The sequence below is a fragment of the Chinchilla lanigera genome, unplaced genomic scaffold (genome assembly GCF_000276665.1).
Source record: "Chinchilla lanigera isolate Chin_1 unplaced genomic scaffold, ChiLan1.0 scaffold00025, whole genome shotgun sequence".
Lineage (NCBI taxonomy): Eukaryota > Metazoa > Chordata > Mammalia > Rodentia > Chinchillidae > Chinchilla > Chinchilla lanigera.
This window is the reverse complement of record NW_004955426.1, coordinates 21764046-21788361: the sequence shown is the minus strand read 5'-3', so window position 1 is coordinate 21788361 and position 24316 is coordinate 21764046. Positions and strand designations below refer to the sequence as shown.

The window sequence follows — 24316 nt, the reverse complement described above, 5'->3', positions numbered from 1 at the left end:
TCCATGAGCAAGGAATGTTTTTCCATTTATTGAAATCTTCTTCGATCTCTTTTTTCAGAGTACTGTAGTTTTCATTAAAGAGATCTTTGACTTCTTTCGCTAGATGGATTCCTAAATATTTCAATTTCTTGGATGAGGAGGGTGTTATTTAATTTCCATGTTTATGGGGGTTTTGCTGCCTCTTCTGCCATTAATTTCCAATTTCATTGTGTTATGGTCAGATAATGTGCATGAGATTATTTCAGTTCCTTTGTTACTTAAGCATGTTCTATGGGTTAGTATATGGTCTTTTTAGAGAATGACCCATGTGCAACTAAGAAGAATATTTATTATGATGTTGGGTGGCACACTTTGAAAAATCTACTAAGTCCATTTGTTTGATGTATATACATTTTTTTTTTTTTTTTTTTTTGGTTTTTCTCCGGTACCGGGAACCGAACTCACGACCTTGCTCTTGCCAGGCAGGCCCTTTGCCGCTGAGCTAAATCCCCAGTCCTGTATATACATTTATGATTGTTATCTCTTCCTCTTAAAGTTTTCCTCTTGCAAGTATGTATTGATCTCCTTTATCTCTTTTGATCATTCTTGGTTTGAAATTCATATTGTTTGCAAACAGAATAGCTACTCTTGCTTTTTACTGGGTTCCTGCTGCATTGAAGATTGTTTTCCACCCTTTGACTTTCAATTTATGAATTTCTTTTTCAGTTAAGTGTATCTCTTGTATATAGCATATTATTGGATCTTGTTTTTTGATCCATTCTGCCAGTCTGTTTCTTCTGATTGGTGAATTGAGGCCATTTACATTGACAGTTACAGCTGATATGTATTAGCTTCTCTTTGTTATGGTAGAGCGAAAATTATAGAACTTAAAAAAACTATAGGTGTAAGTAGAAGCATTCCCTAGCTGAGAGTTACCCATCAGGGGAGGCATAAACTGTCTATGAATTCCAAATTAACTACATGCTATATTTGCTTTCACACTCAATATTTTATTTGATACCTACCACCTGGTAGGTCTGTTAAGTATTATCATTCTCATTTTCAGCTGAAAAGACAAACACAGACTGACTGAAATGATTTTGTTGTTTCATAACTTGTAGACATCAGTCAGTCAGAACCAGAAATGAAGTCTTCTAAAACCATGTCTAATGCTTTATAAGAACCCTAAAGCCTAGTCAGGAAACCCTAAACAAGAACTTCAATAATGTAAGAATGACAGAGACAACGATATAGCTGTTTCCATCCATTTCCAAGGGGGAAAGGAAGGAAAAGAAACTTACATGGATTTTGACAATAATCTCATTTTACATGTAAACTATCATGATGCTTTCTTTGCCAACATTTCTAGGCCTCCCTATAATCCCAACACTCAGGAGGTGAGGCAGGAGGAGCGCTGTTAGTTTCAGGCCACCTTGCACTACAAAGTGAGTTCAAGACCAAACTGAACTGTATGGTGAGACTCCGTCTCAAAAAAAGGGAAAACAAAAAAACCCCACACAAACAAAAAAATGTATAAAGTTATAAAACTTTAAAAGTATTTCCTTACTTTCTTATTTGAGTCCTCTTCTGAATTAGAGTCCTTTTCTGAAGATGGTAAGTGTACTACACACTGAATAAGTTGCAAAACCAATGCTGTAACCATCTGAATATACATAGGTTCTCCATCCATATCACTACTATTCAACCTTTAATGAAGAAAAAACAATTTAAATTATATGAATCCCCCCCTCCGCCTGAGGACATGAGCCATGTTTTCTGCTATTTTCAAAGTACTGCACAGCCATTTTACAGGGAAACTGGGAAAGTGACAGGAAATAGGAAAAATACATGGACAAAAAAAAAAAAAAAAAAAATCAAGGGAGGAAGTGTATAACTAAATTTTGTCTGGTTTGATAAAACACCCCACAGCTGCTTGCAAAACTTTTTAAAATTCACATCTTAACACAGGCCTGAAGATCTACTCACTTGTTCAACAATTATGAAATGCCTCCTAAGTGCTAGGCTCTGTGCTGACAAGACTAGATTTTCTGGTTAACTGCTGCCTTTTGTTTTCTTCTCTGTTTTGTATTTCTTTAAGTTTACTGGTACAATTTAGATATATATAATGATCATATTCCTCAAAGGGAATTTGTACCTGTACATAACATATCTTAATTCCTCTTTTTTTCCCAATCCCCCCCTTCAATCCCTCTTCCCTTCCTCATTTATAGAGCTTTGTTTCCATGTTTTCCTTCTTTTATTTTTTTCCTTTTTTGTTCAAAAGGAAAGAGGAAGTAGGGTGTGGAAAGGGGGAAAGGAAGGAAAAGAAGAAACTTACATGGATTTTGACAATAATCTCATTTTATATGTAAACTATCATGATGCTTTCTTTGCCAACATTTCTAGGCCTCAACTTTGGTGCTCATAAGTGATCATATGTTTATTTTTAGTAAGTTAGAAAAATACCACGCAAATGACTATGCATGCTCAAATAACAGAGGAAAATACTGCACAGTATTTCATACAAATTTCTATACTTTATATGCATTGCAGTTGAAAATTTGTAATGAAGAATTATTGAATGTTTATCAAAATACTTTTTAAAATAAGTCTTCAAGGTTTCTAAATACCAATATATTCTACATTTATCTAGTGAGTGAGGCAGTCATCTGGTGTTAAAATCTGTTACACAGGCAACTGTTGGTCATCAGTGTGAAGAGTATGAGGTTGGGTTGGGAATATAGCTCAGTGGTACAAGTGCCTTCCAAGAGTATGAGGTTGGTGACACTGATAATGAAAAGTCAATTTCAAAGTGTTTTGTTCTGATAATTCAAAATACTAGAATTCTTTTTTATGTTCATATTTCTTTTTAGGTTTAAAATGTAAGACATTTATCAGTAAATAATTAGTCCACCAATAATTAAGATAAAAATAATGATTTTACAGAAGACAGTCTTCAAAGAAATCTAAAAATAACTCTACATACCAGGTCAAAACCTTTAATCACTTGAATAATTATGATGATAATTACCCATGACAACAAAGACAATGATGCTGACCAGAGTAATGGATAACATTTCTTATAGTGTGCTCAGTGATTAAAGACCATTTAACTCCCAAGTCCACTCTCTATATTCCTGTTAAGAGTAATATTTCACCTCTTTCTAAAATATTTCATAGCTCTGCACTACTGAAAAGGTATGGGATAGATGCTAAGCATGCTAAATTCTGTACAGAAAACCATTATCTACCCCAAAATGTCTGTCAATGGTGCCCAAACTGAAAAACCTCGCCATAGATCTTGATATGTGAGGATCACTTAACTTTTTAAAATCCCCTAAATATATTATTTTATACATCTAAACTGCTTTATGTTGTTCTAAATTATATTTTATTTAATCATTAAGATGTAAATTATACAGAAATGATGAAAAATAAATGTATGATGGTTACAATACAATGGAGTTCTTCATTATTCTTGACTTATGCTACAGTTACCTGAAATTCCTTAAACTCCTCTTGCTAGTTGGTAATCTCGCAAGTGAAGTAAAAATTTCTTCCAAAATTAACTGCCTATGTTTTTCATATCTTGAGAATACCTGTTTAGTAATTGTAAGATTCCAAATTAAACTTACAGTAAAAAAGAGAACAAAAATGGTAAGATACATATAATGATATTTTATCTACTCTTTAGAATGAAAATGTTTTTAACACCTTAAACAGTAATGGCAAGATAACTGGCTCAAATTTTCTATTACTAATTATAATATTCCTAACAGAAGTAAGAGTATACAGTTTTATCTCTTACAATATATTTTTTCATTTCATTATAGTTTTAGTAGTATCTTGGGTAGGAAAGTAAGACAAGATTTAAATATTTTAAACAATTCTGATTTTACTGTAAATATTGAGCTATAATAAACTATAATATTTTAAAATATTGGAAAGTGTTTTTGGCAAGAAAATAACCCAATAAATTCATGGAACACAAAAGTGAATCCTCAGTTCATAAACTCCAGTAAGATATTAGGATAGTCCTTACAGTGAAATGAATTTGCTGTAAACTAGGAATTTGCATTAATTTTTAAAGTCTGGATTAAATGACATCAGTATTATTTTGTATGTGGGTTACTGAGATTGTAAACTGATTATACTTACTGCAGTGACTAACTTAATGGCACATAATTGTAGTTCACTGACATTTTCAACAAAAAAAGGTGTTATTCCCATTGATGAAACCTGAAATAACAAGTAATTAGTACATAATCTGTAGCTGGTTTCAGTAGTGTTCTGTCTTACTAAATTCCAATGCATTGATAAACTTACTAGAAAAGCCTGAGGGGCATTTCAAATTTTCTGCCTAGTCAGCATCTATTTCCTTCCCTGTTTTTTCTTTTTGTTGTTTTTCTTTCCGTACTGGGAATCGAACTCATGACCTTGCGCTTGCCAGGCAGGCTCTGTGCCACTGAGCTAAATCCCCAGCCCCTCCTTCCCTGTTCTTCTTTATCCCTAAGCACACTAGCACATACATCAGGTACCTCACTTCAGAGCTGCCATTTCTCTAATCTCTTTTAGATTGATAAATGCTGCAGGAATATAAAGAAACAAAAACCGGTTCATTTTCTTGGATGAAAATATCCTGACATGCTGTAAAAGAAGCAATTTTTGAAAAAGAATTTATAGATTTTCAGAGTTTATACTACATTTGTATATCTTCTTTCTAAAATGTTTGTTTTTAAAATTCCTCTGAATTTGTCCTTCTTCATTTCTGATGTAACATATTCTGAGTGGAAAGAATCAACATAGTTCTGGCACTATTACTGAGCTAATACAGTTACACTGGACTCAGTTAGTCCCTCTATTCATAGATCATTTTGTCTAGAAATTTATAAAATGTTTCAAAAAATTTACCTGAAGAATTGTTGTATCCGTAAGAAGTTGTATCTCTAGTAATTCTGACAAGCTGCTAACAATGTCACAAACTTTGTTATAAAGCATTACTATTACTCTCTGCTTATGAGTAGAACATTTAGCCCGTTTGGCTTTTGAACTTAATAAGCCTCCTGAAAGAAAATTTAAAACAAGGAAAATATTAACCTTTAATATTTTTCATAGAGAATACTAAAGCTTTTCTGAATTAAGAGAATAAAAAGAATTTTTGATACATAAAAATACAATCTGCCAAAGCTGTTTATTAAGAGAAAATTACTCTCTAGGGACAATCTAATAGAAACATTCTTATAAAAGATAATCTGTACAACATTTCAGTGGCTATTAAATTCTTAAATTCAAAGTATTACTTTATGATTATTTCTATTTTTTTTTCCATTGGAGCAATGTATTAATACTTCCCTTTAAACAAACAGCATTATTATACAATAAATAATCAAATGTATTTTTTACACGAAGTACTTCATTGCTCTTTTAGCAAAAGTTAAGGATGAAAGAGAATGTGTCTTCAATCAATCCATTTTGCAGATAAGGACTATTTTGGGTAAAATTAGGGAAAAGTTGTAGTGCAACCGGAAGCTAATGTCTAGCATTTTTTCTAACTAGTATAAGTAACTTTGATGATATATAAATACATGTTGAGTACCCTTATTATCAAAATGCTTGGAAGCAACGTTTCAGATTTTATATTTCCACAGACTTTAACAGTTTCAGAAATCCCAGTCCCAAAATCAGAAAAGTCCCCAGTATAAAACTTTTTCCATATCATGCTAGTGCTCAAAAAATTTCAGATTTCAGAGCAATCTGGATTTTCAGATTAGAGATGCTCAATCTGTAGTTACTAAAGAAATTACAATCAAACCAGAACTGTATTAACTAAGAGTTCTATATCCTAGTCAAATACAAAATCAGTGTTCACTGTAATTTATGTAATCTGATATTCCCAGTGCCATTTAAAATTATACATTTTGACGCATGTAACATGGCAAAACTTACAGGAGATAATTCTGATATTATAATAAAAACTACCAATATAAATGAGCAAACTAACCTCCATGTGGATCTAATCTGTAAACAGGATCATACTGAGGATAGAGTGTATTCTGCAAATGAAACTTAGTGTACTGTATAACTCTCTCAATTACATCTTCAATATACACAGCTTTTGGCATGTTAGGGGATGTCATAATGTTGATAGTTGTAAGACAGGCATCTGCTGATTTTGTAACTCTCTCCATAATAAGGTCTCTCCATAATCTTTCTTCTTCTTCAGTATCATTATTCTATAAAATAGCACACTGTTAATGAGGTAAGGGTAAACACATGTATGGGTCTGTAATATCAATAAAAAGTATGATATATTTGATTTTCACTGGTGGAAAAGTTTTGAGGTTTGTAGTCTGAAAGGATATCCAGAAAGAAGTACAACACTGACATGTCTTTAAGTAGGGTTTTTGTATTATTTTCCAACATGAAATAATTCCTAATTTCACCACTGGATGATACTCCAGTGACAATATTATCTTTTGGGTACTTTATTGCAATGTATGATTTCAGCTTAAAAGTACTTTGTATGTTAATTAATTTTGTGTCTTCAGTATAAACTGGGTAATTTTAAAGACCTTGTAAGTTAGCTGAAAGGAAAAATTAACAACAAAGAGTTAAAATTTTATTTAGAAACAGGAATATTACTGAGGCAGTTATTTGTAATACCTGATTTTTAACAGTACTATATTTTTAAACAGATTAAAAAGTAGAGATATATGGGGCTGGTGGTATAGCTCAGTGGTAAAGTATGTGTTTAGTGTGCATGAAGCCCTGGGTTCAATCCCCAGTCAAAAAACCAGAGATAAACAGACTGTGGAAATTATTTTGTAAAGTGGATAATGAAAAACAGACAGAAGACTTCATTTTATTTTGCACATTAGTAACTTAACATCACTGTTGGGACAGAGGCCTTTTAAGCTTACTATTAACATGAAAATTATTTATCATGAAATACAAATTTTATATTTGAGATTACTTCTGAATGTCCTGCATACTCGGCACATATACTGAACTACATCCCCAGTGCCAGAACTCTAGATCCTTGATGATGTTTATCACAATGTCTTGGTGATGTGTTTTAACTAACTTGTAGACGAATGGACTAGATTGTCAGTATAGGCCTCTCTAAACCTTCCACTTCTATGATTCAAAGCTAGTTAAGTGCCAGGCATGGTGGCACATGCCTGTAATCCCAGTACTCAGGAGGCTGTGGCAGGAGGTTTGCTGCAAATTCATGGACAGCCTGGGCTACAAAGTGAGTTCAAGACCAGTCTGAACTGCATAGCGTAACCCTGTGTCAAAAAGACAAAACCAAACAAAAAGCTGGTTAAGGGACTGGGGCTATAACTCAAAGGTAACAGTGGTTGCCTATTGTGGGCAGCCCCAGGTTTAATCCCTAGCATCACAAAGAAAACGTAAAACAAACAAACAAAAACTAGTTAAAGAGGGTATTTAAAAATATAGGTATATTTAATAATCCAGAGAATTACCATCTGAAACTTTTTTCTACATATTTTATTTCATGAGGTCACTTGGCGCTTCTATGACTTTGCAAGCACCCAAGAACAATGACCTCATAAGACAAAATCCAGTGTATACATTGAGAACAGGAACAGAAACACACACACACACACACACACACACTCTTGCTCTCTCACAGACCTTTCGAAAGTGTTAAATGTGGTTACTGCTGGATAAGAATACAGATTTCTTTTTGTGCTTTCTGCATTTTTGTATTTTTCACAATATAGTAATTAGGCTATCTCCCTGTATCCCCCTCAGTGCTAGAGACGAAGTCCAGGACCTTGAACACACTAGGCAAGTGTTCTGTCACTGAACTACACTCCTCACACTCAACCCAGGGCTTTGAATATGTAAGGCACACATTCTACCACAGACTTACATCCCTAATCTCCCAGAATTTTAAAAATAAAGAAAATTCATTGCTTACAACTACCTCAAATTTTCAACTCTTGTATGAAATGCCTTTAAGCATCAGCATTCATATTTCCTCCTATTAGAAATATCAAGACCAATTTGAACGTACATATGATCTACAGTCTGCCACAACTCTAGGGAGATAGATCACAGGAAATTTACTCAATTCATAAACTCTTGAACCACGTTGCAATTGCTTTTAATATAAACATATTAAAATGTAGTAACAGTTACAATTAACATTTCTTAAATTACATTGTATCACACACTGTTTTAAGCATTTCACCTGAATGAATCCATCCTTTCAGCTAGGTATAAAAATGGTACATAGAGGGATTAATGCTTTAGAGTACACCTGAAAAATCAACATAAGGTTTCTAACTTTTTCTCTGGAGAAGGTCAACAAGAATTACTACCTAACATTATCTCATAAATGAAAGTAAATCTGAAACCCATTCACAGCTGGGCATGGCGAAGCAAGCCTATAGTGACAACCCTGCGGATGCTGAGGAAGGAGGATCACCTGAGTTGAGGCCACCCTACTCACTACATAAGCGAGTTCAGGGCCCCAGCCTGCACTACATAGCAAGACCCTGTCTCAGAAAACAGAATAATCCCCCCCACCACTACCAAAACAAAACAAAACAAAACCCAACAACAAACCAACAAATAAACAAAAACCCTATTCACATACTGGGAAAGTCACAGGCTAAGATTTAGTTCCCTACACTAAATAAATGTGTATCTGCATTCGTTATGGCATGGCTGTGAGTTGACAATATGTAACAATTTTGAATTACTAAAAGTAAAATTTTACTAACAATGTTAATGACTATAACTAATAATTTCTACTACTAAGATCAAACAAGTAAAATATGGAATTTCCCAATAAATCAAAGTTGCTTATGAAAAAATGTATATCCTAACAACACTAAGGGTAAAATTAACAATACAGCTCTTAGACTTACATGATTTAACAAAGTAGAAAGCTTTGACCCATCCTGAATATTCTTCTCCAAGATATTTAGGACTTTCACAGTTTTGTCAGTTGAAAGCTAAAACAGGAAAATAAATTTTATCAATTGTTAGAAAAAGTTATAAATTATTCAATAATCTGTACATTTATTATCTTTGGGCTATGGAAGATAAAACATTATTAACTCTTTGAAGAGTGCAAAAAAAAGCTTTTCCACCTAGAACCTCTATAAAAGTCTGACTTAAAGAGTTCATCATCTGTGTTGACAGATGAGTCAACACACGATGCACACATATAATGTACATGTTTCTAGTCAACTGTAGGTACGAGTTTATAGTTTATGATGCCAGGTCCTCTCCTTTTGTGGAAGTGACACTGAACACATGTACAAACTAAAAATTTTACTTACTGATTTAATTATAAGCTACAGTTACTCATCAGGTTTCTAAACTCTAATATGATAAGAGAAAAAATAAAGACCAAGATAGTATTTTGAATACAGAAGCATAAAATTGTGAAAGATAAAAACTATGAATATGAAATAATGTTGTTCAATTTAGTAGAGATTATCTTATATTTTTAATATCTCCTGTTTAATTTCTTACAAAGGATATTTTCTCTATTTAAAAAATTAGTAGTCCATTTGAAGGTTCTGTCAGGAAGCAACTGTTACTCATATTCTCATACTTGAAAAGTATTTCTTTTAGGTTCCTAGCATTCAAGCAAATCAACTAGAAGAGAAAAATAGGAGATTGATACTAAGTCCAGTTTGGTTACTCATGGTAGCACAGAGAAGCAAGTCCTCCTAAATATTACTTTAGATCATTTCACAACAGATTCAAACTACTGAGACTTTTGACAAAACTTTCACACTTTGACAGTACTTATCATATTTGCCCTTTGAAAAAAAATATTAGTTGCCTATAATTATACAATTTATAAAATTTTGAAGATTGGCACTGGCACTTCAGAAAACTGATATATTCCTACACATAAATCAACATATCCTATAGTGATATCAATGTGAGCACATTTAACATTGGTTAAATAGATGGTATGAATGGCTTTAAAAACTAAATTCATGGCGTATTCTCTACTTGGAATACAGGCAGTATTTAAGCAAACAATAAAATGCACACACCTGTTAACCCCAGCATTCTGGGAGGCTTATACAGGAGGGTCACAAATTTGAGCCCAGCCTGGGCAATTTAGTGAGATTATGTCATCAAAAAAAACAAACAAATGAGTGGGGATGTAACTTAGTGGAAAGGCCCTGTATGAAATTCTCAGTATCAAAGACAAAGCAAAGCAAAACTAAACTAAAACACTAAAAGACAATCAAAAATAAGTAACTATAATTTAGAATTGTGAAAATATCAAAGTGTTCTCCAGCTATGTTAAAATTATAAAGTTGAAAAACAAGTTTCAATTGTTTAGAATCAACTACATAAATCGACATAATCTTTTAGTAATTCTTTTACTAATCCTGATAAATAATCATCTCTACATTACAGACCAGGAAACTTAAGATTCAATACAAGAGGGTCCTTGGTTAGAAGAGAATCCCCTTGAAAATGTGTTTGCATAACCACCATACATTAATTTAAGGGTTGAGTGTTGGCTAATAAAAATTACAAAAAGCCAACTTTTGATGCTGCCACAGTTGTTTGAAATTACCACTCAACACTTACATGGTATTTCATCAGTGTAATGAGACTATTCCTTAGTTAACAGGGGGCTCATAGGAAACAAAGTTCATGAACACCGATACAATGAGGCCTTTGTATTTAGTAATCTAAAAACTGCAACATTTTATAGCTTGGGAAATACGCTGAAACTCTACCTTTCTTTTATAACCCTAAAAGATAAAAAAAGTGAAAATAATTTAATGTATTTCTGTATTTAATAATCTAAATATGTGAGAAACTGAAAAATTAATGAAAAAAAGACTCAAGGCCCATGCTTCTTTCAATACAGTAACATTTTCTTTAGAATAAGCTGTAGAAAATTGCTTTTACTCAACTTTTAAAACCAAACAATTCATTTAGAGTCACATAAGACATTAGTTTTCTTTCCATCTTTATATAAATTTATCCTGAAAACAGAAAGCTAACTTCCTACACCTATTAAGAAAATTTCAAATTTCACTTTATTGAGTATTATGGCTTATGCCTAGATTCCCCTGCCGTGCCCCGCCCCCAGCCTCATGCAATTACAGGTAGGGCTTTTCAGAGGTGGCTGGATCTAGTGTATGTGATGCTTGGGTTAAGGGTGTGTGATTACTAATTATCAGCTGACTGATTTGGCATAGCTCTGTATGTGGATAATCAAAGACCCAGCCTGAGTGTGAGTGCTATCTGTTCCAAAGGCATGTAGTAACCTGGATAGGATATAAGGGACAGAAAGAGGGTTGCTGTGGTGGCTTGCTGCCTACTGCTTTTGCCACCTTCTGCCTTCTATGCCATGAACTATTTTTCTCCTCTGCCATGTCACCTGCCCTGGAGCCAGCTAACAATGGAGTGAAACTGCTACAAACTGAGCCAAAATGAACTTTTACTCCTTTAAATTCAGGTATCGGGTATTTTGTCTCAGCAATGACAAAAGTAACTCAAGATATTGAGATACCTTATCCATTATACCCATTGCTTTAATTTTAGCAGATTCACTGCCAAGTTCATTAAGCTGATGTTTTCCTAAGAGCAATTCCTGAGGAATTTCATCATCATCCCCTGAAAAAACAAACAAAAACACAGTTTAGACAAAGGAAATAGTTTGAAATGGTAAGCTTAACTTTTAAATAAAATTTCTGGTTACACAGAGATATGAACAAACTAAACACATAAAAGGCCATTAATAAACCTCAAGCAAACTCAGTGGAAGAGGGCAAGAATAAAATTAAGAGTTCTGATGAAAATGGGAAGACCAACTGCTATCTTGTCTTTACTACTGCAGATTTACTGTTATACTGTTGATCCTTCTCAACCCTGCTTTCTGCCCCACGAGGCTGACCTATATGAACTACAACAGACTCCCCTCCCCTATGGCTTCTGTTTGGTTTAAGCCAGTAGGGTACCCTTTTAGATCATAGAGGAGGAGAGTGAGGTCACACTATTTATATTCTTGACTGCTTCCTTACAAGGTCTTCTGAGGCTGGCTCTGTCCAAAAAGTACTGATTCTTTCAAGAAAACCTAGTTTGTAACTTTTTTTCCTGCTGAATGAGTTCTGGTGATTTATTTATTTTTTGGGTACAGGGGTGGTAACAGTTCCATGGCTATTAACCATGAGTTATGGCATTATTTCACTCCCATCTTTGTAATTACCTTATTTATAAATAACATCTCAAAGTATCCTAATATGAGAGTGCCTTTGCTTTTCTTTGAGGACCTTTAACAACAATACAGAAGGCAATTTCTCAGCACAGAACTGGAAAATTTTAAAAAGAGAAAACTAATAGGGAAACTAATGAGGAAAAACAGTTGTATTTAGGTAAGTAATCCTCACAAAACAAAGACTTTTAAAATAAAGAGCAATATCTCTCTTAAAGTATTCCCAAATATATGATACTGTATCAGAATACATGCCATATGGCTTTCATATGGCCTAAGATTATTGAGACTAGCTCTATGTTTGTAAGTACTTTGATATATATATATATAACATTTTCATATATATAGTCTTTATATATTATTTAAAACATAATATATGGTATAACACCAATTGCTATTTACTTTTTTTGTGGCCACATTGGATTCTTTATTCCTTAACACCAGGGGTTGGAGTCTTACTTATCTTTGCATCTCTAGCATTTAACATACTACTGGCATCAGTAAATAGTAAGTATTGAGCATTATAATAAATGAACAGATTAACAGATACCTATTTCTGCATCTTTGCTACTCATTATCTAGGTCCTACTAAGCTTTACCTATATAAAGATTTCATTAGTTATGTTAACCTATTGTGGCAGCTGTACTCTCACGATGAAGACATTATCAAGACTCAACTATTTTAGTATCTGATCTTTTGTACTAAAGTTTTAAAATATAGAAATATCAACTAGGTGTAATTCTACAACTAGATTTCAAGTTTCCTGATTTCACAGATATCTCTGTTCCTGTAAATGACAAAGATCTAGACACATTACTAGTGCTAAGTAACTATTTTAAACTGATTTTACCAAATGCAGTAAAATCCATATCTTCCAAATTATCCAAAATATTCTCTATTGAGGCTGTGAATCTCTTAAAAGTTGACGAGTCCATCATTTCTGCAAGAGAAAAAAAATCATGTCCATATTTCATGTAGTTAAGTGAGGGTGAATTCTAAAAATAAAGACAAATTAAAATATTACCTTCAGGTGTTAGTTTTGGTTCATAAGCTTTCCTTTTCTTCTGCTTTTCTTTTTTCTTCATTTTTCTAGCAACTAAAATAAACAAACAGAAATACTGAAATACAGTGACAATTTAAACTACTTCAATTTTTGCTCCTAATCTGTTCCTAAATAGTAATTAATACTTAACACAATGAATAAAAAACTACTTTTGTCTTAATTAAAATTCTGGAGTTAATTAACTCATAATCAGATATAAAATATACTTCTAAATTAAGCCCTAAATTTAAATCAGTTTATGTTAAAAAAAAAAAATCTGTTGACACTGATCAATTACCCTCACTAAGGCTGGGAGGAGGAGAATAATCTTCCATGTCAGAATCTGATGGACTTCGGTTTCGATAACGACCACCACCTGAGCTCCTTCTTCCTTCATGAGAGTGGCCACTCCTCCTATGATCCCCAGAGCTTCTTCTGTCTCGCTCTTCATACTCCCAAGCTTTATCATCATCTTTTTTATGTCGTTTCCTAGAGGCTAGAAGCAAATCCCCATGACAAATAATTTACCTTATTTAAAAAGGCTACTAAAACTTAACTTTACAAATGAACCAGCTGGGGTCGGGGAAACCTTCATTATGTGTGTCTAGGAAATTCTGAGTATGATATAGAAAGAGTATCACTAAATGCAGCATGATTTATCTAGTGCTAAAAATGTTACATAAACTCATTTTGCTAATTAACAAACAGAAGGTTCTGGGAATAAAACCACAGTGCACATTTCAATGAAAGGTATTCAGAACACTGGTAAAAATTATATGTGAACTTCATAATTAAGGCTAGTAAAACAACTTTAAGATCTGGATAAAAAGAAAACCACTTTAAAGCATTTAGATTACTAATGGGAAGCAGAGTTTGGGGGAAAAAAGGTCAATTTTTGAGAAAGTGTTACAGAATATGGGTAACCAAGTATATCAACAAATTAATAAAGCTAAATTACATATCCAAAATTTAGCAATAAATTCCACAGACTATTAACACCTAACATCACAAACCCACAGAGACAGAATAAACCAGCACTGTTGTAAATACTAGTATGTTGAGTTTGGTTCTCTAATAATAGGCTTATTAAACTCAACGAGAGTTTAATAAGCTTCTAAGCTTATGAATGCTACATAAGCATGTTGATGTATGTTACCCTCAGTCATTTGCCCCATCCTTCCAGCAGTTTAAATATTCTGCTAGAATCACCCATACTGACTGAAGATTCTAGGTGGATGTTGCAAACAGATTTTGGTCTAACACACTCTGATCAACTGGTAATAGGATTAAGCTAAAAATCATTCTGAGTCCTCCAAAAGCATCACAGTGCAGCAAGAAAGACTGATTAAAATTTTCTGCAGTGATAGCTGGAGGGCAGTGCAAGTGACAAATACTTACCATACATGCTCTAGGGTGCAAAGTACCAACAAATTAAAACCAGGTTGAAAACTGATGTGTCCTATCTTGAGATCACATACTTATTATAGGAATCACCTGTTGCTGAGAGCAATATACTTTCTGCTTTTCACTCTCTTGCTTCCCTTTTACTTGCTTCTTTTCTGAATCCCTAACTGCAATCAATATACAAATACTTAAGACAAATCTCCTGAGCTCTTTATTTGTCTAGATTTAAGGATGTCAATTTCCTATAGAACCATGCACATATGTATCTACACTTCTGTCAGTATCTTTATGTGTAGTTTATATATGTCTATACATTGGCTAATCTTACCCTTACATGCAGACCTAATTATTCCTATCAATAACCTAAGGTAAGTTAAAACCAAGGCTCTGGTTCTGAATCATTCTGCTCAATCCATGGACAACATGGCAGGAAAAAATAATTCTGTTTCTGGTTCTTTGTGTTTACAGGTCTGACATAAAGAGGACTGACACAAGGACAAATCAATGATTTTCTTCATGACACAGAAACATGGTTATAAAGTACATATAGGAGAGGTCAGATTTTCCATCCTTTTGAGTAGGGTATACTCTTGTACATTTCATTAATGACAGGTTGTTTCAAGTATTAATATAAGCAGGCATGTGAGCACATGGTAGGAGAAAGAGAGGGAGTATAAGGTGTCATTTGTGTACAACATTTACTAAATGTTTTTAAAACAAGTACTGAAATGTCTACCAAATAAGAAGGATGTGGCAACTAGCAAGCAAACTTTTAAGAAAGTACTATTCTGTGATCTTGAATGAGATTTTATGCTTCTGAACAAGACTAATGAGATCTACTTCCGTCTCTACATTTTAATTTCAGAAGAACTTATTTCCAGCACCCAATCCTATGTGGAGAAAATGCCTGAACAATCTCGTACTCATTAGCAATTACATACAATATACTATATTGGTGATAACTGCTTATACACCTTGTAGATTTTTATTTTACATTCATTAAAATTTAGGCAGTTTGCATAAGAATGGGGTGAAAAAGCCCAACTTCTGTGACACATAGTTGCAATACGATTACCAGGATCCCAACTCATTGTGGATAGCTTGTTCTTTCTCCACTTTCCTAATCACTCTGGAAAAAGAGGGAAAGGGGAAGGGGCTCAACTGAGAGACACATAAATATGACCTGGACATTTTTTACTTTCTGCTTCCGAATTTCACCTAGACCTCTCTTTTACTTACTCTGTCTCCCCCTTCCACCTTCCTCAGGGCACCCCGTGACCTTTTATTTATGCTACAGTTCTCCAAATCTGTGCGGTTTAACTTTCAAAGTCACTTCACAATCCTTTTCTCTATTTGTCAATAGAACTCTTTTCTTAGTATTGATTTTAGGAAGCCATTTGATTAAGCTATAGTAAAATCTTAAGAGTTTCTCTCTTCAAATAGCATAGTACTTACAACTTATGTTCTCATTATACTTCTACATTATGCATTGTACTATATTTTCACTATTGTTTTGGTTAGGGTATAATGACAACTTGGTTGTTGATGTCAACTATCAATTGGACATCCTTCACCACTCCCTTTTCTATAGTTATCTGTATTGAAATAAGTCAAGAAAACCAAGAAGCTACTCTGAGATTGCCTTAAAAACCTAGGGAAACTTTATTTTTCTTAGTATAACAGCCTTAGGTTCTCTAAATTAAGAATAGCTTTCAAATACTTGGACATAAATATAACAGTATCCACGGCTTTAAAATGAAGCTACATGCTCCTCTAAAAAGAGACATTTCCCATAACAGAAAGTAAGGAAAAGTGTAGTGGTTGATTGATGACAAGCATGAGACACATGGTGGCTCTAATCTCCCTTATTTTATACTTACTGGACAATTCCACTTAACTATGAGGTAACTTTAGAATCCACAACAATTTAGCAATGCAGGCAGCCACTATCAATCAACAGGAATTGAAGTGTAATTCAAAATAAAATTGCAAATAAGGGACTTAACAGCTGGTCTAGAAATTGTAATATATCAAGGAGAAAGAAAGGGAGTGGAGAAGCATATATAAAACAGAGTTTCTAGGCCAGCAAATTTCCTCTCTCTTCTCACTTTCCAGAACTAAACATTGTCCCCATATGACCAAAATGTAAGATTATAATTTTAAAATTAACTTTAGTCATTTTAATATACTGTGTGTAAATACATCTTATCATACAAGTTATAACAATCATACATATAATTAAATGTCAGATTATCTTTGCTGTATATTTTATTTCAATTTAAAAACTGTTCAGATTTGCTCATTATTCATAATCTGCTACTCATAGCTCAAGAGCTCACAATTTAAAAAGATCAGAGTAAATGAACATTGGTTAAAAAGTTTTTTAGGTGAAAAGCTTCCATCAACAACACTTAAAAATGGCAGCATGCATCTGTCCTTCCTGCCCTTGCTTGTCACACCTCAATCTACGGACACTAGGTGGAAAAGGTAGAACACACTGGTGGTCTTCCCACTTCTTTTGGTCATTATGACTAAGTCAGTTGGCACACAAGTGAAGATCTCCCATAGTCTGTTTCCACTGAATGCCGTTTAAGTCAAACAAGGTTGCTGACCCCTCTTGGCTAGGCTCAATTCTCTTGCTCCAGAAGAAGGAAGATAGGGATAAAAGAGAAGAACTTTTTCAGTGGACCAGTAGGAAGACAGGCGAGGTATAGCAAGTCTAGTGCAAAGACAGGTGATCACAGTGTTGTAGAGAGGTAGCTGTGTAGTGAAGAAGCCAGCTCTGGAAAACAGTGAAACAAGGGAGGAATTCCAGGACACAGCTGGGCAAAAAGGAGAAGCCAGGTCCAAACCACAAAGATAATTCACAATGTGGCTAATCCATTCACAATTTAGTGATAGTATGGTTTTAAATATTTCTTCATCTGGCTATCTCCTACGTGTCCTTTAAGACTCGACTCAAGTGTCACCTCTTCCAGTAAGCATTCTCTGAACCCCCATTCTGATTTTGATGCCAATTCAATGTGTTCCCACAGCACCCTGGATTTACTCTTACCACTGTACTGTAATAATTGATTTACATATTTCCCCCACTAGACTGAAGACTCTGAGATAGGGGGTCATCTTATTTGTATTTTCATTCTCAGTGCCTGGCATATATTAGGGACTCAATAAATGTACGTTAAATACACACAGACACATACCTGGTTTCTTTTTTTACACTAATTATAACTTATTTAAAATTTTTTTCTTGGTGCCAACTGATCCCATCTTTCATACAATTTTTTAAAAAGTACAAATAAAAAACCTTTGGTATACTAGATTATTAAGAATTAAATTTACTGTGCTCTTATTAACCCCCAAATTATGAGACAAACACACCAATCTATCTTTTTAATTTTTTAAAGAAGTTATACAATACTTACATTCAAAAGCTTCATCACTATCGTTATCTTCATCTGAACTGATTTCAGCATATTTTGGCTTTTCATTAACTGTGCTACGCTTGCGTTTATTCATTTTCACACGTTCACAAAGTGGCATGGTGGATTCAATTTCTGCCAGGAGTTCAGGGGGTAATTCTTTTAACACTGATTGATCTATACTACCTATTAAAAGGTAAGAAAAAATTTAAATCTGAAGATAAAGGAAAAACTTTACCCAAATTAGCACAATAATAAAGTATAAGTACCGTATTTATGTTCTGTCATTTTAAGATTATTACTGTAACACATTTATGTGTATGTATTTATATAAAAACTTAAAAACACAACACTTATTACCATAATAATTAAGCACTGTTCTACCAATTTTTGACAGAACACCTGTGTCCATTTGCACTTACTAAAAAGTTTCTGAAACCACAGATGCATGTATTAGCAAGTAGGCAACACTTCAGCTTCTTGGTGGTACGGCACCCAAATTTGTTTTCTGTGTCTGGAGTCGGCCTCTCTAGTCTGAAATGAATTCTGCTACTCAGCATGAATGAGTTGGAGGATACTTACCGTCTCCTTCTTATGATCTGGGCAGTTGTGTAGGTGAGGTGGGACATAAGCCTTATACAATATGCTTTTATCTATCACTGTCTCACTGTGTATTTGAGTAGCATGTTGATGCCTTTATAATTGTGGAGAATTTTAAAACAGACAAGTTATATATTTGTTTTGTTCCTATGTCAGAAACATGCAAAGTGGGATAATTAGACCAAATAATCTAAAATATAAATACCTACAACTGAAAGCAATATTTATGTCAGTTATAATGTTTGTATCTTCCCATGAAAAAGTATCAAAAAATATATCAACATATTACAGTAAGATTCATTAACATCATACTACCTAAACCTACACAATATACATACACACATAGTTTCTACAAGAAATGATTTGCTAGCATTTTCTTGACAATTTAAAAATAACGGTAGCAAAAATACTTCTTTTAAAAATAAAAGTAGCAAAAGCTATTATTCAGGATAAATTATCCTTGATGACTGCTAGATATGACAATTTTAACTCAATTTACTTAGGTAAATCTTTGGACAGAACTATAAAAATGAAGCCTTACCTGGTAAATTTTATGAATTAGGAACAAAGAGTGTCTTAGTGGGTACAGAAATATTAGCAACTTAAAAATCAACAGTAACACTATCCATTGTAATATTTAAATAACAATAGTGCTTATGTAAAGAATAAAAATACATCTCGACAGAAAAATATATAGGTAACAAGACATATTTCAAAATCTCAAGAAAATACAATCAAGTAACTCGAGTATGGACATTCATTCATTCATTCATTTATTTATGGTACCAGGAATTGAACTCATAACCTCAGGCTTGCCAGGCAGGTGCTTATGCCCCTGAGCTACATCCCCGGCCCCATACAATCAAATAACTCAGGCTATGTAACATTAACCTCAATGGAAGAACAACCCTTTAGTCTTTTGAAGCTTTTATTGTGATTATGAAAGGAGTTGTTTCAGTGGCTGTCTTCTATTCTAAACATATGTATGGCAATAATTTTACCCAACTTTTGGTGCCTGTTAATATCCCAAAGATTTCACTGAGGATCCTTAATCACTGAAAAGATAATTTAACTCATCTATCTGTTAAGTCATGTACAGTTTCCGAGGTAAAGTGGGTACCTTGGTTCATGAACTATTTTGTTTGCGAACAATTTGGTTTGCAAAAAAAAAGCATTTGGCAAAATTTTATCTTGTTTGCAAACTCTATGTTGGGTGAGAAACACGACTGTGGCCATCTTTCCTGCACAAACACAAATGTGGTTATCTTTTCCAAAATCAAACAACTCAAGTTTATGAACCAAGGTTTCTTAACTGCAATTTTTATCAGTGAGAGTCTTTTAAAAAGAATATTGGCAGAGGTAAATCAACTGTAGTTTTGCAGTCATTATCTTCAGCTCCAAACCAAACACATTCTGCATCTAATATTAAACTTCTAATGCTTTAAACACCTCCAATTAAGTATATATATTTTTTGATGAAAGAAGATTTTCTAGTGTATATCTTCCACTTTCCACATGACCTATAACTGAGTGTGCATATACAAAGATGCTCAATAAATGCTTTCTGATTGCTTAATGATATGGTTCACAATTAGTTTACTTACAAAGGTACTTCCCTTTATAGCTTGCTAATTGTTATATTTTATAGACAAATGACATTTTTTGAAGTCTTTAAAATTTGAAAACCTTTGTAGCATTTAAAATGTTTTAATTCCTTTGGGTATATAAGTATGGATAACACAAAAATATTTGGCCTTTTCTCCATCACCACCCACCTCATTGGTACTGGAGACTGAAACCAAGGCCTCACACATATGCAGACTGATCAAACTACATGATGAATGTTTATATTTAAAAAAAAATTATTACAGTGAAGAACACTGCCATTAATCCCTTCAAAAAAATCCCCTTGATTGAAACAGATTACCCAATTGTTCCTGCCACTTTCTGACAGTTTTATAACTTCTCTTTCATAAACATCTTAATAGTTGCACTGTTGTGTCTGATTGATGTCCTGAATGGATTTAAAACAGTGACACTGCACAGTCATTTTGACACTGAGCAAGAGCCAAAAGTTGCATGGTGCCAGATCTCATGCATAAGGTGGATGCAGACAAGTCATAATATTTTTATGAGCCTGCCTTTCCACTAGATGGCACTTGCAGCAGCATTTGCTGGACCTTTTTTAAAATCACACCTCATGAAGATATGAAACGTGAGTTCCAGAACTGCTTCAGAAAGAGGCAAGAATGATGGGCTAAGGGTGTCTGTGTGAAGGGAATATCCTGAGGGGGTTAACAGCAGTGTATCTCATACTATAGTAAGTTTTTAAAACTTCAGACACACTACATTTTTGATCAGCCTTTGTAAGCACATGCTCTACCATTGAGCTACATGCCCAGTTGCCAGCAAAGAAGTTTTGTCTTTACCCAAATGTTTGTTTTTCAGAGATTAAATTCACCTGACAAAGATATATGGGCTTGACACTAATACTCCAGAATTAATATCAATTTGTCTGAAGATAAATGTCAGTCTCTGCTTTCTTCTTTATCTTCTTACAAATATTCCCCACAATAGCCAAAACATGAATAACCTGTTTTTATACCTATGGTAATGCCAGTATTAATGTTCCTTCATATACTCTTATTTACTAAATGAACAAGAACAAATCTGAGTACCCTAATATTCTGTAGGTAATTTTTACTTCTGTGCACCCTTGAAAGTTACACTGCAATAATTGAAATACTGTGTGTTTTATTTCTGAAGATGACTTAACCTGGGAAAAAACCCTGTGGCAATGGTTAACACACTATCCTGCAAGGGAGAACCTTGTTTCATTTTGAATAGAACAGTCTATTCTACAGGTTATATGTTTTCTGAAGAAATCATATCTTTCTTTTTATGAAGCATGTTATAAACTGATACAACCACATCCCTCCTTTAAAAAGAAAAAACAAAATACAGCTTCCCTTATATTCCATCCCAGGATCTTCAATACATTATTAAGGATCCAAAGAACTAACTGCTTGAATTTTAATAAAAATGAATATACAACAAATACTTAAAATTATCACTATGATGCATGTATTTGGCTACATTCTTTCTCATTAGTTAGGGAATCATCTCTTCAATGCAAACATAATGTCTATTTCTTAATACACTGATGATTTAAGAGATTATTATTTTTTGCCATCCTAAAGACTTCAGATTGCTACTGTCATGATTATCTTTCTCACCTCATTTCTTTTGTCCCAATTAACTTTGTTCTTTAAATTACATTTCTAAATTATCACAAAATTTTAAATTATTGGTTTGAGGGATAATATAATCTTACTTTACATTTTACATGTAGCTATGTTACATTTTAGGAATCTTGGATTTCCAATGTAAGGCACCCAAATTAACAAATCTGCCAGGTTATTACAAGTGTAAGTCATTAAAAGACTTGAAGTCCAGGATTCACTGATTTGGTAACTATGAATGTGCCTTGTTTTTAAACAGAAAGACAACCTTGCTATTAAAAAAAAAAATCACCCTTATTAATACTTATTTTCAGACTAAAGTTTCAGTCATCACTGGAAACCAGTCATGTTCAGAAATAAAACCAAAAAACTCACATAAATCTCCAAATTTTATAAGTCACTGAAAAAAAGTTGGAGAGGCATATGTTTCAGTGACACTTCTTTTATCAACCTACAGCTATAACAGCAGTACTATCAATCAGATCTTTAACTCCAATTAGAGGTATGCAGGGCAGTAAAAAGAAAAATTCAATATTTCAAGTTGTACATCTGCTATTCTTGTGATCCTACATGAGTTAATACTGTTTGAAAACATTTTTTGGTGCAAGTGGTTTCTTAACACAAAAGAAGTACCTTTTCTGAAGCTACTTACAGACAGTATATGGAAAGAGTATAGACTATTGATGACATAGCCCTAATAAGCAGTAACAGGTGAGAATAGACACAAAGAAGACAACGTGAAGTGAAATGGACAAAAAAACTAAACCAAACCAAACCAAAATAAAAATCATGAGACTGAATTATAAGGCCAGGACCTTGATTGCTTCTCCTACAGGGATCCCACTGTAATTAAACTATGGGTAAAGAGGAAGAATCATCAGGGATTGGAATCATTAGGGACTGGAATCATTAGGGACTGAAATCCTCAGTGAATGCAGGATATAAAATATCAGTAAATAAACATTTTGAGGTCACAAAATCCTGGCCACAGAGGAAGAAGTCTGATGTGTGTTTGAACAGTTATTTGGAAAAAGCAGTAAAAATTTAGGAAAAAGGAGAAATCATTTTAAAGCTCATGGTGAGTGAAACTGAGAGGAGTAAAAGTCAGTTTCCACAGTAGATGTTTACTCTTATCAGGGTAACAGGGGATCTCTATATGTATTAATCCCGGGGGGAAAGTCTCAATATAAGGCAATAGGGGGTCAGGTATACGGATCACTGAGAAGAAAAGTAGAAAATAAATAATTAGATTTACATTTTATGCAATGGTTTAGGGTAACTGGAAGTGACGCATTATGAGATAATCTGGGATAGACTGTCTTAATTCTGATAAAAAGATAGAGCACCCTGACGCTGGCTAGAAGCTTAATGCTTATGAAGGATTACACCAACAAATTTGGTCGAGGGAGGAGTTGTCAGGGTCAAGCTTATAGCTATTTTTTTCTAATGGTAGCTGAGAAATACTCTTGAAACCAATACAAAGAACCACAGAAATTAACAGGAAAGTATTAGAATAGGGCACAATATACATTTTATTTCTTACCTCAGGTCATAATAAAAAGTTTGAAGTCTTTTAAACTTTACAGTTGCTACTTCTCTCAAAATACAGTGAAGTAAGAGTAAAGAGATCTTTGTAGGTTAATCTAACCCAAAGGGTTGGTTCTGCCCTATATTTCATAAGATTTAAACATAAGATAAATAATACTTTAATTAATATATTCCAGACTAGTCAAAAAGATTTTACTCATTATAACCTGATAGAATATTAGCTATCTCATATCAAGAGCTTAGTAATCTATATCTGTAATTACGCCATAAAAGCTACAAATGTTACATTCTTGAAGCCCTTTAACACCTTGACTTATTCAGAAATTCTTCTTTAAGTTATTTTTATGCGAATCTTTCTAAAAAGCACCATACACACCTCTCTTTAAACAACACAAATGACTGACTTACGATCTTCATTGAAAAGATCATCTTCCACTATGTTGTAAGTGGTGATGGTTTTAAAAGTTAACTAATGGATGTACTGCTGCACACCTGTAATCCCAGGTACCCAAGAAGGCTGAGGCAAGAGATTGAAAGTTTGAGGCCAACCTGGGCAACTTAGTGAAACACTGTGTGAAAAATTGTAAAAAGGGCCGAGAATGTAACTCAGTGGTAGAGCACTTAGCACGCTTGAGGTCCAGTCTTGAGTCTCAGCAACACACACATACACACATTTAACTACTGTATATAAGGCTTTTGACACTATTTTAAATGATCCAGGCTTTGCTCCAAATTCTGTAGATGTGCTTGTAATTTCCTGGCCTATGTATACTCAGGCTCTCTTAAAAGTATAGAAAATACAAAATACAGCAAATGTCAAATGGCATACCATTTTTTCAT

General features: G+C 33.7%; 1 protein-coding gene across 2 annotated transcripts in view; it reads right to left on the bottom strand.

Moving 5' to 3' along the window:
* Nipbl (Nipped-B homolog (Drosophila)) overlaps nucleotides 1-24316 on the bottom strand; it is a 174558-nt gene that overhangs the window by 53154 nt on the left and 97088 nt on the right. For both annotated transcript variants that reach the window (XM_005386212.2, XM_005386211.2), the window contains exons 11-21: nucleotides 18090-18272; nucleotides 13559-13756; nucleotides 13243-13314; nucleotides 13069-13158; nucleotides 11516-11619; nucleotides 8883-8969; nucleotides 5981-6212; nucleotides 4891-5042; nucleotides 4138-4218; nucleotides 3478-3578; nucleotides 1547-1685 (exon numbers count right to left, since the gene is read on the bottom strand). In XM_005386212.2, coding sequence (XP_005386269.1) covers nucleotides 1547-1685; nucleotides 3478-3578; nucleotides 4138-4218; nucleotides 4891-5042; nucleotides 5981-6212; nucleotides 8883-8969; nucleotides 11516-11619; nucleotides 13069-13158; nucleotides 13243-13314; nucleotides 13559-13756; nucleotides 18090-18272 — 1439 coding nt within the window. The remainder of the gene's footprint in view (nucleotides 1-1546; nucleotides 1686-3477; nucleotides 3579-4137; nucleotides 4219-4890; nucleotides 5043-5980; nucleotides 6213-8882; nucleotides 8970-11515; nucleotides 11620-13068; nucleotides 13159-13242; nucleotides 13315-13558; nucleotides 13757-18089; nucleotides 18273-24316) is intronic.